Source organism: Cricetulus griseus, chromosome X (assembly GCF_003668045.3).
Source record: "Cricetulus griseus strain 17A/GY chromosome X, alternate assembly CriGri-PICRH-1.0, whole genome shotgun sequence".
In the NCBI taxonomy this organism is placed as follows: domain Eukaryota; kingdom Metazoa; phylum Chordata; class Mammalia; order Rodentia; family Cricetidae; genus Cricetulus; species Cricetulus griseus.
The window spans coordinates 122,100,866-122,117,078 of record NC_048604.1 but is presented as its reverse complement, the minus strand read 5'-3'; the positions used below and the strand labels follow the sequence as shown (position 1 = coordinate 122,117,078).

The following is a 16,213-nucleotide window of genomic DNA, read 5'->3' as shown; positions in this document are numbered from 1 at the left end:
GAAATTCCTTAGAAAAAGTGTAGCTGTAAGTTTTCCTGAACTCAGCAAAGCTTCGTTGGAAGGACAACTTGGAAAACAGCATGTCCAAGTGACAATGAGTATCGATGAAACCTTCTATTTGGCTTGGATGCAAGTGGCTCCTTGGTAGAAAATCAGATGTATGTTCTCTATGGATGTATGGCAGCTCATCCTCTTGATATGTGTTCTTTACCTGTGCTTCTGCACCTCTGGAGGATAAAGTGATGCGGGAATTCCAGTACTCCTCATCATCTATTCCCTGCATACGACTGATCATGTCTTCAGAGGTCATCGTATAGTAAGAATAACCAACTGGGATGTCCTTTATGACTGTCTTATCCTTGAATGGAGATATGGTGCTGCTGTTGCTAGAATCCTCAGAAATCTTGGCACTGTTGGCCCAAGAGCTGGTATAGTCATTCCAAGGGCTATAGTATGAATTAGGCTGTAGGAGCTCATCCTTATTCTTGTAGGATAATGACTGTGAAATGCTTGGGAGGCTCCGTGAGAATGGCTCATCCTGAATGAATTGGCCTGTAGAGGTCTTAACATTAGACCTGTCACTTCCAAAAGAGTTGGAGGCCTCGGTCATTCCCTTTTCTTGAGGCTTTAAGAATAATGAATAGGAGTCATCCTTACTCTGATATTCTGGGAACAGAAAGCTTTCTTCATAACGAATTGCATTTTTGTCACCAAATAACTCCTCACTAGGCATCTTGTAACGATTTAGAAGCCACTTCCTCTCACCAAACTTGCCTATCTTTGGAGGCTGAGATGCAAAAGGAAGATCTCTGGATGGTCTTCTGCCCACCTTAGAATGCTCCATTCTGGCCCCAGAACACTCTTCTTGGGCCGTAGGGGGCTCCCCTTGGAGAATGGTGGGCCCTGTACCAGGATTTTGGAGGAATGCTCCGGGCATTGGAGGCTGCCACCCAAGCTTTGGAGGCTCCATTCCAGACTTTTGAGGCTCTGCTCCGGGCTTTGGAGGCTGCCACACAAGTTTTGGAGGCCCCATTCCGGACTTTTGAGGCTCTGCTCCGGGCATTGGAGGCTGCCATCCAAGCTTTGGAGGCTCCATTACTGATGTCTGAGGCTCTGCTCCGGACTTTGGAGGCTGCCATCCAAGCTTTGGAGGCTCCATTCTGGACTTCTGAGTCTCTGTTCCAGGCATTGGAGGCTGCCACGCAAGCTTTGGAAACTCCATTCCGGACTTTTGAGGCTCTGCTCCGGGCTTTGGAGGCTGCCACCCAATCTTTGGAAACTCCATTCCGGACTTTTGAGGCTCTGCTCCAGGCTTTGGAGGCTGCCATCCAAGCTTTGGAGGCTCCATTCCGGACTTTGGAGGCTCTGCTCCGGGCTTTGGAGGCTGCCATCCAAGCTTTGGAAGTTCCATTCCAGACTTTTGAGGCTCTGCTCCGAGCTTTCGAGGCTCCACCCCAGGTTTTGGAGGTTCTAGTGTCTCCCTTCCCTTTCCAGATTTTAGAGGCTCCCTTCCAGGGTTTGAAGGCTGTGCTACCACCCTTGGAGAGGCTTCAGGCTGAAACTCCACTCCAGATTTCTGATGAACTCCTCCAGTCTTGGGGAGCTCCACTCTAGGCATTGCTCCAGCTTTAAAATGCTCAGCTCCAGCCTTAGGAAGTTCCACCCCAGGCTTAGGAGGGGCTTCTGCCCTGGATTTTGCACTAACACCAGGATCGCTCTTTCCTTTTGGGGCACTAGTTTCCCCCTTTCCTTTTGGGGTGTCAGCCTCCCTCTTTCCTTTTGGAACACCAGCCTCCCCCTTTTCTTTTGGGGCACCGGCCTCCCCCTTTCCTTTTGTGGCATGAGCCTCCCTCTTTTCTTTGGGGACACCGGCCTCCCACTTTCCTTTCGGGGTACTGGCATCCCCCTTTCCTTTAGGCGCACCAGCTTCCTCCTTTCCTTTTGGGACACTGGTGTCCCCTTTTCCTTTTGGGACACCGGCTTCCCCCTTTCCTTTGGGGGTGCCAGCCTCCCCCTTCCCTTTCGGCGCACCAACCTCCCCCTTTCCTTTCAGCACACCAGCCTCCTCCTTTCCTTTTGGGGCACTGGTGTCCCCCTTTCCTTTCGCGGCACCGGCTTCCCCCTTTCCTTTGGGGGTACGGGCCTCCCCCTTTCCTTTGAGGGCACTGGCCTCCCCCTTTCCTTTAGCAGCAGCGCCCTTTCCTTTTGGGGCACCGGCACCCCCCTTTCCTTTTGGGACACCAGCCTCCCCCTTTCCTTTCGGGGCACCAGCCTGCCCCTTTCCTTTGAAAGTACCAGCCTCCCCCTTTCCTTTTGGGGCACCAGCCTCCCCCTTTCCTTTCTGTGCACCAGCATCCCCAGCCTCCCCCTTTCCTTTGGGGGCACCAGCCTCCCCCTTTCCTTTCTGTGCACCAGCCTCTCCCTTTCCTTTGGGGGCACCAGTCTCCCCCTTTGCTTTCGGGGCACCAGTCTCCCCCTTTCCTTTCGGGGCACCAGCCTCTCCCTTTCCTTTCTGTGCACCAGCCTCCCCCTTTCCTTTCTGTGCACCAGCCTCCCCCTTTCCTTTCTGTGCACCAGCCTCCCCCTTTCCTTTGGGGACACCAGCCTCCCCCTTTCCTTTCTGTGTACCAGCCTCCCCAGCCTCCCCCTTTCCTTTGGGGGCACCAGTCTCCCCCTTTCCTTTTGGGGCACCAGCCTCCCCAGCCTCCCCCTTTCCTTTCTGTGCACCAGCCTGCCCCTTTTCTTTCAGGGTAAAAGCCTCCTCCTTTCCTTTTGGGGCACCAGCTTGCCCCTTTCCTTTCTGGCCACCAGTCTCTCCTTTTGGTGCACCAGCCTCTCCCTTTCCCTTTCCCTTTGGGGTACCAGCCAGCCCTTTTGCCTTTGGAGCCATCCCCTTTCCTTTTGGAGCACCCCCTCTTTCTTTCTGTGTTGATTTTTCCAGGATGCCCTGGATAGCTTTCTGGTAAATCACAGAAGAACCTTGTTCTTGAAATCTGCCCCTCTTTTTCTGGGACTTTTTTGGTTCTTCTGTCTTAGTTCGGCCTTCAGCTTCCGCTGTAAATTCAGAGTTGTGGGAGCCATGTTTGTTACAACTGTGGGCATCCTCTACAGAAGCCATCTTTAAGAAACTGGATGGCGGTGGGTAGTTACGGAGGCAGCTCGACCACCTGGAGTTAAGGGGAGAAAAGGTGCTGTGAGATGAGCTACTGAAAAAGTTTCACAATAAAATTCACAAAGTCCTCCTTCTGGGCTTTTTAGCCCTTGGGCCCTGTAGGACCTCTAGCCTTCACTAAAACCACCTCACAAAGTCCCTGGGGCAACCGAGTTCGCTACGGGAGGGATTCTTACCTCAGCACTACTCAAGCGGTACTTGTGATGCCTCAGGAACCTTTCTTCATATTTCAACTGTGTTCACGAATTGCCAAAGACCTTCCACCTCACTTTCAAAGTGCTCTGGAAAACTTAGCGACCGGGATTCTCGGGAGGTGTAACAGAGCGACTGAACACCACGACGAACTTCCCAGAATGAGGAGTGGTTTCGCTTTCTAGACCCTGTTTCCTGTTTGTTGAAGTACTTCCGGCGTGGGGTTCAGGGCCCCTCCTCCTGAATAAGGAGGCGTTACCTCTAAGGGCTGGACCGGGAACAGTGGAGCCTCCAGCGTTCCTCTTAGTCACAGTGGACAGACGAGAAGCCTAGAGCAGCCTCCTCAGCCCCACCCCTTCTCCTCAATGCATTTCTGTTACTTCCGTTAACCCATTTTTTTTTTTTTTTTTTTTTTGTGGCTGGAAACACAGTCCAAGCTGGACCTCCGGTGGTAAGCTGCAGCCACCATTTTGTATGTATTTATATCAATTGTCTGACCGGTCTCCACTATGTTCTCTCCCTCCTTGTAGCTTGTTGCTCTGTACCCGTTAGGCGTAGCTTTGGAACCATAGTTTAAAACTATGCACTACTCCATTTCTTCTGTTATACCTTTGTACGCCCTTTCCCCCACTCCCTTTCTCTCCTTCCCTACTCTCTAACACCACCCTCCACACCCACTCTACCCTCCTGCTTTATATATATATAATATATATATATATATATATATATATATATATATTTTTTTTTTTTTTCTTTTATGAAATCCTGGAATGCCCTGTGGTGTTCTGTCTTCCTCTAGTAGTATCATTGTGGCCTCTGGTAGTATCATTGTCTTTCCTTGTACCATGCATGGCCATACTCACCCCATTTTTATGGGAGAAAAATGAAAGAGTTTGATTTGTTAATGTAAAGCTGCTAAGACATCAAGTATTTACTTCCCCTACCCACAGTCCCCCTCTTTTCAAATAACATCTGTAAGGGATTTTTTCATAGTTGTAATTTTTTGTTATTTTTTCAAGACAGGGTTTCTCTGTGGCTTTGGAGCATAGTTGTAGTTTTTAAAAAGCATAATTTTAAAAACTACATACTTCTTAAAACAATTATAACATGTAACCATTTTTAATAATTTTTAACATAATATTTCTGCGTGTCTGAAGTAATTTTATTATTGCTATGTGGTTCTCAAACCATACTAGTGACTAATATTCCAGGAACTACATATCAAGAGTTAATTTACAAACTCTCCCTTTCCAAACTCTTCAGGTCCCTTCATTCTATTTTTCCCTTATAATTAAAAGATGCAGTAAGAACATCTTTACATTTAGCTTTTTCTCTTCCTTCTTTTCTTTCTTTCTCTTTCTTTCTTTCTTCCTTCCTAACTTCCTTTTCTTTTTTCTTTTTCTTTTTTTTTTTTGGTTTTTCAAGACAAGGTTTCTTCTCTGTGTAGCTCTGGGTGTCCTGGCACTCTGTCTGGAGACCAGGCTGGCCTTGAAATCAGAGATCCACCTGCCTCTGCCTCCCAAGTGCTGGGATTAAAGGTTTGCATTTAAGTTTTTCTAGTTTTCTTTCCTTTGGATTATGGGCCCAGAAGTAGTAGAGGATTTTCCAAATTGCCCCCCATTGTCTTAGAACAACTGCAGTAATTAAAAATTGCATATGAAGTGGGGCTTGGTGGTGCTTATGTAGCACTGTAGTAATCCAGGTACCCAGGAATTCATGGCTAGCTGGGAACAGAGCAATAATATCCTGTTTCAGGAGAACTTCAAACTCTCCATGATTAATGTCCCCTAACAGAAGAAACACACAGGAACAAACCTGAGCCCTCACTATAATTTTAATTTGACTTATATGATAATTTTTCTTTTTCCTTTTTTGTTTTTCAACAGGATTTCTCTGTGTAGCCCTGGCTATCCTGGAACTCACTCTCTAGACCAGGCTGGCCTCCAACTTACAGAGATCTACCTGTTTCTGCCTCCTGAGTGCTGGGGTTAAATGCATCAGCCACAGCTTCCCAGCTCATCTATAAATTTCTCTTTTTTTTTCCTTTTTAAAAAAATTTTATTAGTTCAAATTAGGAACAAGCTTGCTTCAGATGTTAATCCCTTCTCCCTCTTCCTCCCCTCCCCCCCCAACATCCCACCTGCCCCTACCCATCCCCCTCCACTCCCCAGGCAGGGTAAGGCCCTCAAAAGGGGCTCCCCAAAGTCTACCACATCATTCTGGGCCAGGCCTAGGCCCTTCCCCATGTGTCCAGGCCAAGAGAGCATCCCTTCACATGGGATGGGCTCTCAAAAACCCCTTCTTATATTTTTAGACCTTACTTATTTAATACTCATCTGTACACTTCTTAAAGTGAACATTTTATTTGTTGTCCCTCTCAAATTGTTTTTCTAATTTCTTTTGTACATCCACTTTATAAAAATGTAAAAGAATATAAAATAAACCCCTGTTTTGTTACCTTTCATATTTTTCTTTTCTTTTTTTCTTAAATCCTAGAATTCCTTATGGTAATTCCATATTCCTTTCCTGTGATGGCCTCCCAACCCATCTGCCTTTCACCCCACCTCCCTATTTTTATGTCTGTGGGTTGCTGAATGAGGTTGATTTGTTAGAATAAAGCTGATACTTCATCTGGGATATACTTGGAGCTTATAATTTATTTAGGTAGGGTATACAAACAGCTTTCTTAAATTAGTAATTTTGTTGATTTCTGATTCTTTTATTATACATTAAATTTCTATATGCAACAGAGTCTACTCTTTTTCAACAGCTAGTATGTGTTGCATCAATCTGGTTTTGTACTGTTTCTAATAATCGAGGCATTCCAGTATAAAATCTGGATGAGCTAGATGTCTTTTTTTGTTTTTGTTTTTGTTTTTGTTTTTCAAGACAGGGTTTCTCTGTGGCTTTGGAGGCTGACCTGGAACTAGCTCTTGTAGACCAGACTGGTCTCAAACTCACAGAGATTCACATGCCTCTGCCTCCCGAATGCTGGGATTAAAGGCATGCGCCACCAACGCCCGGCTGAGCTAGATGTCTTTTACTCTTTAATATTTACTATTATCATTAATAGGCCACCTGCTTATTTTATCATGTTTACTTAGAATTATTATGGTTTAATTCATAATACCAATGAAATATCCAATTGAAATATTTTAGTCTATGTATCCACAATTCATTTGTAGTCAAGACCTTCTAGCAAATGTTTTGGGTTTTGTATGGATCCAAGTTTTAATTAAAATTGATTTGGTTATATAATTTAAAATTTTATTATATTTATTAATTTATATAGTGTATGTGGAATTGTGCATGCAAGTAGGTATGCATGTGCTCATGTGCCACTATGTGCATATGGATGTCAGAGGACAATTGGCAGAAATAGGTATTGTCTTTCTATCATGTAGGTTCCAGGAATTGAATTTAGACCATCAGACTTGGTAGTGAGTCTCTATCTGATGAGTCATCTTGCTGGTACTGTGTATAAGTTTTTATTCTATTCTGAATATACTTCCCCCGTGTGTATTTTGTAACTAGATTATTTTTAATTTGGTTGTGGTTATAGTGAATTTTTAATTTTTTTTTTACATATTTAGCTTTTGCTTCTCTGCCCATAGTGATGTGTTTTATTTCTTCCTAATATTTTTATTTCATCTCTTTTTTACATTGTCCAGAACATCTAAAGAAAGTATTAAGTAATGATGCTTTGGGATATATTATTCTGTTCTTGATGGTGGTAGATAAATAGCTTAATTAAATATATAAAGTTGGCTGTTGAGGTTGTTTTAAAGCAGATGCTTTATAATCTTGTTAAAGAATTACCCTGACATTTTAAACCATATGTGGTGGGGAATGGTCATGAGATCATTGCATATTGGCACATGTTTCCTAATTTGAAACCATTTTTATGTCTGTGAGGAAAATGCTGCATTTTTATATAGGTAGCTCATAACTGTTAAGGAGTGCTACAAATTGCTTGCATTTCAGTTAGGCTCTTCTGTAAATCATAAGTACTGATATTTCTCTGTAGCAATATTTCGTGATGGTGGCTTGTGCTTGGCAATCACCTAGGGAGCCTTAAAATTCTATGATTTCTGAGGTAATATTTTTTTTTTGTTAAGGGGATGGTAGGAGTGGGTATGTGGATGTGGGGGTGCAGAGGTGTTAGGTATGTGAGATGGCCCAAGCATCAGGAGTGTAAAAGGTTCTTAAGTAATTCTATTGTGCAACCAGCTCAAAAACTATATGCTTTGTAGTTTACTGACTTTTTTTTTAATGGTGTGTTTATCAGACATTGGAATTCAATTTCTAAGCTGTGCATCTTTTTGGTATCCTGAGGGAATTACATTATGTAGTTCTTTTCTTTCACAAGTTTCAAAGAATTCATTAGTAAATCCTCTTTGTTGGAACATTTTTGGGGGATACCAGGGGGATTTTTTCGCATCTGAGCTATACTAGCTTATTAGTTGTTTTTGATAACTCATAATTACAGAAGTTAGTTTTAATTTAAACTTTGTTTTTTTCTGTCTAAGATGATTTATCTTACAAATTTTAGGTCTTGTGATGTGTCTCATTTCTGATTTTATTTATATTCTCTCTTGATAAGCTTTTTGAATTCTTAACTATTTTATTTGCCTAAGACATTTTTGGATTGATTTGTTGTGGCTTTATTTTTCTTTCAATTTCATCTATCTGTGGTATTGTTTTTTGCAGTCTACTGATTTTCTTTATGATACATTATCATTTCATACCTTCTTTAGTATTTCATAATTTAGGTCAGAGCCTTTTTTATAAAACAGAGCCTAAATATTTTAATTAATAAATATATTTTGTGGTGCTAGGATCAAACCCAGGCCTTTGTGTATGTTCAGTTGTGTTACATCCTCAGTACCCCCCTGTCTTATTGCTGTGAAGAGATACCATGACCACAGCAACTCTTATAAAGGAAAACATTTAATTGTAGTGGCTTACATACAGTTTCAGAGGTTCAGTCCATTATCATCATGGTGGAACGTGGTGGTGTACAGGCAGATGTGGTAATGGAGAAAGAGCTGGGAAATAAGCATCTCTGATTCATATAGGCAACGGGAAGTGTCACACTGAGCAAAGGAGACCTCAAAGTCTGCCCCCAGAGTAACACACTTCCTCAAACATGGTCACACCTACTTCAACAAAGCCATATCTCCTAATAGTGCCACTCCCTTTGGGGACAATTTTCTTTAAAACCACTACACCTGTGTTGCTCTTCTCTGTCCTATATCATCATTCTCTTTCCTCCTTACTTTATCCCCCAGTCTTTGTTTGGAGACAGGTTCTTGACCATGTTGTCTAGGTTGGCTTGGAATTCCTCTGCTTAAGGGATATTCCCGCTTCAGGCTCTTGAGTGCCTGGGTCTGCAAGTGCATACCAACCTGCCCAGCTTCCTAAACATTTTAAAATTCAACTGACCCATGACACTAATCTCTCCTTTTAAAAAAATTGTAAAGCCTTATTGAACATTATTGGTATTTCATCTTTCCTAACAGCTCCTCTAGAAATTGATGTGTAAGATTTTGACACATTTTTTTCCTTTGAGACGGTCTCAGTGTATTGTTCAGATTGCCAATTTTCCTGCACCCCAGGTCCTCTCCTCCTCAGTACTGCAAACACTGTAACTGTCTTACACTTAAAAGTTTGATCCCTGAGTAATAGTTCCTATGATTTATGCATTAGTCACACGTACCTCCTCATCTTTAAAAAATACATGATTTGTTCTGAGAGATTAGGCTTTTGCTTTAGCCTTATGTTGACATCTCCTATTCTTTTATGGATGATGGACAGAGTCCTGCACATAATAATATTTTGTATTAGTGCTACAGTAGACAATAATCTTTGATAACACTTTAAGGGTAAAACAGGAATCAAAATGAGGACTATGCCATCAAAAACAAATAACTCATTTGGCATGAAAATAAGTGTAACTTTTTGATTCAAAGCTAAATTTGTACTGTGTGTTAAGGTATAACAAGTTATCCATCAGAATGTACTTTTTTTTTAAAGCTGGAAAATAACTTTATTTGTTCCAGGGAGTTAGCTAGAGTCCTCTTAGAACTTCTGAAACTGCTTCTTGGTGCCAGCAGTCTTAGTGACCTTGAGTACATTGAAACACACCGTCTTGCTCATGGGCCTGCACTCTCCCACAGTGACAATGTCCATCCCTGAAGCATGGGGACAGGTGCACAGACATGTTCTTGTGGCGCTTCTCAAAGCGATTGTACTTTCGGATGTAATGGAAATAGTCCCAACAGATGACAGTGGTCCTCTGCATCTTCATCTTGGTCACAATATCAGACAGGATCCGACCTCGGATGGAGACATTACCAGTGAAGGGGCGTTTCTTGTCTATGTAGGTGCCCTCGATGGCCTCCTTGGGCGTCTTAAAGCCTAGACCGATGTTTTTGTAGTACCGAGGGAGTTTTTCCTTGCCAGTTTCTCCCAGCAGATCAGCTGCTTTTGGTAGCCACGCTCGGTCTGAATGTCCGCCATCTTACCGGCAGCCTGAGGAAAAGAGAGCGGGGCTTCCTTATGCACCACGCAGGTCCAGAATGTACTTTTGACTGCTTTGAATTTCTTGACTTTAATTATAACGTGGTCCTGAATCCAGAAATACAAACATTAACTTTTTCCCTTCCAAAACATTTTCCTTCATATACCTACCTGTCTTTTAGAGCTGATTTCATATTCTGTAATCTTTATGACTAAAACTCTCCAAATGGCCATGGTGATCAGGCATATACCAAATACGGTAGGGCCTTTGAAGGCATGTGGTGAACTGAAGATCACGCACTCTGACAAATGACATTTCACTTTATGTTTTCAAGAAGATTGCATGTTTTAGAGCCAGGCGTTGGCAGCGCACATCTTTAATCCCAGCCCTCGGGAGGCAGAGGCAGGTAGATCTCTGTGAGTTCAAGGCCAGGCTGGTCTCCAGAGAGAGTGCCAGGATAGGCTCCAAAGCTACACAGAGAAACCGTTTCTGTCTCAAAAAACCAAAAAAAAAAAAAAAAAGATTGCATGATTTAAAGGGAGGAATGGCAAAATTGCTCAGTGGGCAGATAGATTTGCTGTCAAGCCAACAGACCTGAGTTTGATCCCCAGGACCCACATGGTATAAGAAGAGAACTGGTTCTTGCAAGTTGTATTTTGACTCCATGGTATGTTCATGCACACACACACACACACACACACACACACACACACACACACACACGCAAGAAAATTTCAAGCCATTGTATTCTCTGGGTTTAATCTAGTCTCTGTTTAACTTTCAAATTACAATAAAACTTCGTATCATCATCTCCACTGCTTTGTAGCTTAGGTTGGCATGGAAGTCACTATTGCTATGAACTGGTGGCAATCCTTTTGCCTTAGCCTCCCAAGTGCCAGGAATATAGGCATTAGTCGGTAGACTAGATTCATAGTTATTTCTATAATTTTTCATTTCTAACAGATTCTAAATTCCTTTTTTTTCCTGGATTCTCTGGTAGATGGAGTTCATTTGTCTTTGAAAGCACTTATTTTTATATTTACTTCTTTAATGTAGATGGAGCGTGAGCATGGTTACACATGTGCCATGGAACATATTTTGAGAAAAGAGGACAATTTTTGGGAGTCTGTTCTCTGCTTCCATTTTCATTTTGAGGAAAGGACTCTTGTTTCTGTCACTACTGTCTCTGCTTCCTGTTTGGCCATGGTTCCTAAAATTCCAAACCTGAGCCATGGCATCTGCCTTCTTTTCTTTTTACCACGGTGTTTAGGAGTTGAACTCAGATCATCAGGCTTGTGTGCAGGTACCTTTACCTGCTGAACTTCACTGGCTTTGAGATCACTTTTGATCTTTTGGGTGTCTCTTTACCTAATGCCTGCACAACAATTGATCACTGAGGCCAGCCCCTTGTTTGGTTTTTATAATTGAAATTGAAAATATTAGTTGTGCATATGATATAATGCTGTTGTTATTAAAATGTCCATCAATTTATCCATTAGGAATATTTAGATAACCTCATTAAAATATACATTCATAGGCTGCAGAGATAGCTCAAGTGGTTAAAAGCGTTTACCATCATCCTTGCAAGATCTTGGTTTAGTTCCCAGTAGACATGATGTTTCACAACTCCATGTTAACTCCAGTTATAGGAGATCCAATGCCATTTTCTGACCTTGGTGGGCTCATGCATATAAGTGGCGAACATCCATGTCCTCAGGTACATACTAATAAAGTAAATACACACACACACACACACACACACACACACACACACACACACACACTCATACTCTTACTATAACACTAAAGGAAAACATAACATTAAATCATTCCAGGAGTAATTAGCTCATTTGTATCAGTAGCGCACACTTCAACAGTAGCACTGGGGTTACAGACACAAATGTGGCCACACTCAGCTTTTGAATCTCCAGCATCTACATCAAAAGCTGAATGTTGCCACACTTGTGCCTGTTACCTGAGTGCTTTGTGGGGGTGGAGACAGGAGAATTACTGAGGCTTGTTGGCTGGCAGCCTAGCTCCAGGTTCAGTGACAGACCCTGTGTCAAGTGAATATGGCTGAGAATAATAAAGCAGGATACCGGATGTCATTCTCTGTCTGTGCACACAGTCATGTGCACATGCATACATGTTTGTCCATATACTGCATAAACAACAAAAACCATTAAATTCAAGAAAAAGAGGGAATTGTGGAGCTTTCAGTGAGTCTGTCCATGTTGAGCTTGAAATCATAGAAATATTGTTTCACCAATTGTCCTCAATTTTTGTGTCCTTCTATATGAGCAGGGGGTCATTCTGTTGATGGTGATTTCAAAGGTTAAAGACACATGCAATTCATGCCCATGGTACAAAAGAATACCTATTAAAGTGGTTTTCCAGAAAAGGCACATAATTCAATATGTGGGGGAAAGGGATTTATTTTTCTTGTTGGAAAATTGTTTTCCAAAATAGGTAAGGAATTTTTCTAGAATATTTTTGTCAGGTCCCAAAGGGCTCAGTGCCTAATTGCATACAAAGTGTGTGCTGACTGCAGACTTTCTCAATATTGCACAACCTGTTACAGAGTCCTAGGTCCTCTCAGTACTTCTCACTCCTCCCCACCCTTAACTTCTTCAGGCCCTGAGGTTTGCTTGCCTTTCCCCAGCTTCTGATTCCTATATATCTCTGTCATTACAGATCTCTTTGTTCTCTTGTTTCCCTTGGTCCTCTCTTCTGTCTCTCCTCTTGCTCTCTCTTCCCCATCTTTCTCCTCTCATGCCCTGGTTCAGTCTAGTGGCCATGTTTAGTTTATTCTCCCTGCTCTGGACTCTTCCAGATGCCTCTGGCTATACTCTACCTCACATCTACAATAAAAACCTTCTCCTCAACCATACCTTGGAGCTGTTATGTCCTCATTTTCTTTCAAAAATTTTTTTACTGTCTTTAGTTTTTACCCTAACACTTTAGAATCCACTTCATTCTCCATCTGCATTGCCATGTCAGAGCGAGATTATTTAGCTTCCTGGAGAAACAGTAGGTAGAGTATCCTTGCTTTTAGAAGGGTTCGGGTCTGCCCTTTTAAGCTATGCCAAGGCAAGCAATCAGCAAGACTAAGAGGATAATTTTATCCCAGAACCAAGGTAGCCTTTAATTGGAAAAAAAACACATTTTTGTTCATCATGAAAGAAACAGTATTTCATGCCTCTGACACACATTTTGAATCCTATTTTGAGATTCCAAAGATAAGCAAAAGTTTACTTATCGTAGAGTTGAATTACTCTTCTTATTACTTTAAGATAGTTTCTTGGTTGTAATCAGAGGATGGTGAAAGTCAAATTATCTTTACATATTATATATTACGTAGATTGTATATCTGTTCTCTTAGTTGATTTATAGCCTGTCTTGAGAAAAAACAACTTTTTTCTTTAACAAACATTTTATAGGACATAGATGTATTGATTTTAAGTTTGCTGATTTTTTCACAGTTTCTTATTATGATTCTAACAGGTATTATCTTTTGATGCCTATTTGGAAGATGAAGTGCCTGATAAAAGGCAAGAAAACTATAGAATAAGATACTATAAAATCTATTTCTACCTTGAAGATGACACCATTCAAGTAAATGAACCAGAAGTGGTAAATAGTGGACTGCCTCAAGGTATTTATTTAAAACAACATTATGGTTCTTTTATTTCTAACTCCTGCCTTTATATATAGTTTGTCTTTAGCATTTTGAAAGGCCCTATGCTAATACTTGGGCATCTCAATTATGCATAGCAGTGAATATAAACATGCTATTAGCCTGTAATTTGTAATAGTACCTTATTATATTTCTCTTACTAATAACTCAACATAGGCCATTTTCTTCTCTGCTTATAGTATGCTAATATGTCTTCAAACCATTTGGTTTCTTTGGATCACTATATCACTTCACTATACCACCCAGAATACTATTACTCTTCTTTCTGGGGAGAAAAGAAATTGTTTCTTCCCTGAAAATTGCATGGTGCTATTGTTTCTTCTTTCTTGAATTTGCTGTCTGTCATGTGTGTCATCCTATCTCTCCTTATCTACTCCTAACTAACACTGTTTATGGTAATCATCATGACCTTGATATTTGTTTAACTGTGGTAGTTAGTTTTAGTATTGCTGTGACCAATTTCTTATAGGAACAACTTAAGGGAGGAGATAATCTGTTTTGCTCATTGTCTTAGCTCAGGATTGTAGGACAGAGGGCAGGGAGCATAGTGGAGCAGCTGACATTACGATGATCAGCAAGCATAGTAGAAAAGTTGTAGAGGCTGGGACAAGATAAAACTGCCATTGATATGTCAATGACCTACTTTCTTCAGTTAAACCCTACTTGCTACAGTTCTACATCCTCCAGACTGATATACTCAAGTTTTGAGTCCATTAATGGATTACTTCCTTCATTGTAGTCTCAGTTATCCTATGTATTAGGTCAGCACTGTCTTAATGTAATCATTTTGGAAATGCCCTCACAGTTGTAAGCATTTATGTTTTTCTAGTTTCCTTGTGTTTCTGAGTTCAATCACATGGACAAGACTAACTAGCGTGCTATCTCAACAGAGCCCTGTTCCTTCACTCTATGCATGCCTGTATCTTTATCTGTGTCCCACTTCTGTTGTAGATGAGGGTTAACCTTGCGGCCACAGAGAAGCTGATACTAGAGATCAAAGGAGGCGACTCTTTTTTTGTGTGCTGTGGTTCTTCCTCTGGGGGTGAGACTGAATTCTGGATGCCATCAAAGGATAGAAATCATGATGGGGGTAGGACTGACAGTTTTTCATGTGTAAGACAGAGCAGTATAAAAGGATGTTTGTAATAGAAAGACTCAAGTGTTCTTGATAAATGCCTTTGATATCTAAGTGAATACATTGTTTAGATGTTGCTTTTCACTAACAGCACAGTAGGAATATAGAAGGGGGTTGAGTGTTTGGTGTTGGTATAAATGGCTCTCTAAGGTCTTTTATTCTCCCAGGAGCCATGACTTTTGACTGCGGTGTGTGTGTGTGTGTGTGTGTGTGTGTGTGTGTGTGTGTGTGTGTGTGTGTTGTCTTTTGGAGTATTGCCACCGGCATTATTTCAGACTTTGAAGCTTCCCTCTCTGCTTACAATCTCTATCATTTTTCCTTTCCCAATTTCCTCATACTTAACCTACTACCCTGTTCTTGACTCTCTGCATAACACCTGTCCACATCTTTGTTCTTTGCTGCTATTCAAACATATGCTGCTCTCATTGTTGATTATAGGAATGGGACAGTGGTCTACCATGGACTCCCTGTTTACAATTTTCATCTCTTTTAGAGATAATTTTTTCAAATGTAAAGAAATTTTTAAAAATCAGCAAGACCAGGTATAGTGGTGTACACCTTTTATCCTAGCACTCAGAAGCCAGAGGCAGGAGGATCTCTGTGAGTTCAAGGCCATCCTGGTCTATGCAGTTAGCTTCAGGACAGCCAAGACTCTGTAGAGAGACCTTGTCTCAAAAAAGGAAGGAAGGAAGGATAGACTAAAAACAACAATAAAACAATCAGCAAATATGTATTAGAAGTGTTTAGAATACTGAACATAAAGAGAAAATTACAACTTTTTGTGACCATGTGTTACTTTAGTAATATTTGATTAGGTATGTGGACAGTGTTGCTTTAGCAAAAAATACATTCTAAAGATTTATATTTATTTATATTAGTGTTTGCCTGCATGTGTATATGTGTACTACATGTATGTCTGGAGTCTGTGTAGCTCAAAGAAGGCATTGGATCCCCTGGAATTGGAGTTACAGACAGTTGTGAGCTGCCATGTGGGAGCTGGGAAGTGAATTTGTGTCCTCTGCAATAGCTTGAAGTGCTCTTAACTGCTGAGCTGTCTCTGGCTCCTAAAATATTCTTTCTTCTAGGCTTTTCCTTACATACTTTGCTCTGGTGTTCTCTAACCAAGCTTTGTTTACTTTTGGATTACCTTTCCTTCTGTGACACCCAGCTTGCACAAATTGGGACTAGAGGTCACAAGATACCTCAAATTGCATTATTTGCTTGCATTGTTTGATTTTATTATCACTTGTGCATATGTGCAGTCATATTTGTTTCTGGAGGGAGATCAACTCCAGGTATTTATTTGAATACTTTTCTCATTGTTTATCTTTTTTTGAAATAGGGTATATGTATCTGTGGGTTTGGTATGGAAGTTGGTATGTAGACCATGGTTGAACTCATGGAGATCCCCTTGCCTCGGCCTCCTGAGTTTTAGGATTAAAGATGTATGATACCATGCCTGGCCACCTTAATTTTTGATGCAGTGTCTCTAAT

General features: G+C 41.3%; 1 protein-coding gene and 1 pseudogene across 1 annotated transcript in view; one reads left to right on the top strand and one right to left on the bottom strand.

The window, feature by feature from the left end:
* Positions 1–16,213, top strand: part of Efhc2 (EF-hand domain containing 2) — a 140,033-nt gene that overhangs the window by 29,084 nt on the left and 94,736 nt on the right. Inside the window, exon 3 of the mRNA XM_035449769.1 lies at positions 13,392–13,542. Within this exon, the coding sequence (XP_035305660.1) occupies positions 13,392–13,542 (151 nt within the window). The remainder of the gene's footprint in view (positions 1–13,391; positions 13,543–16,213) is intronic.
* LOC100769020 lies at positions 9,388–9,910 on the bottom strand (annotated as a pseudogene).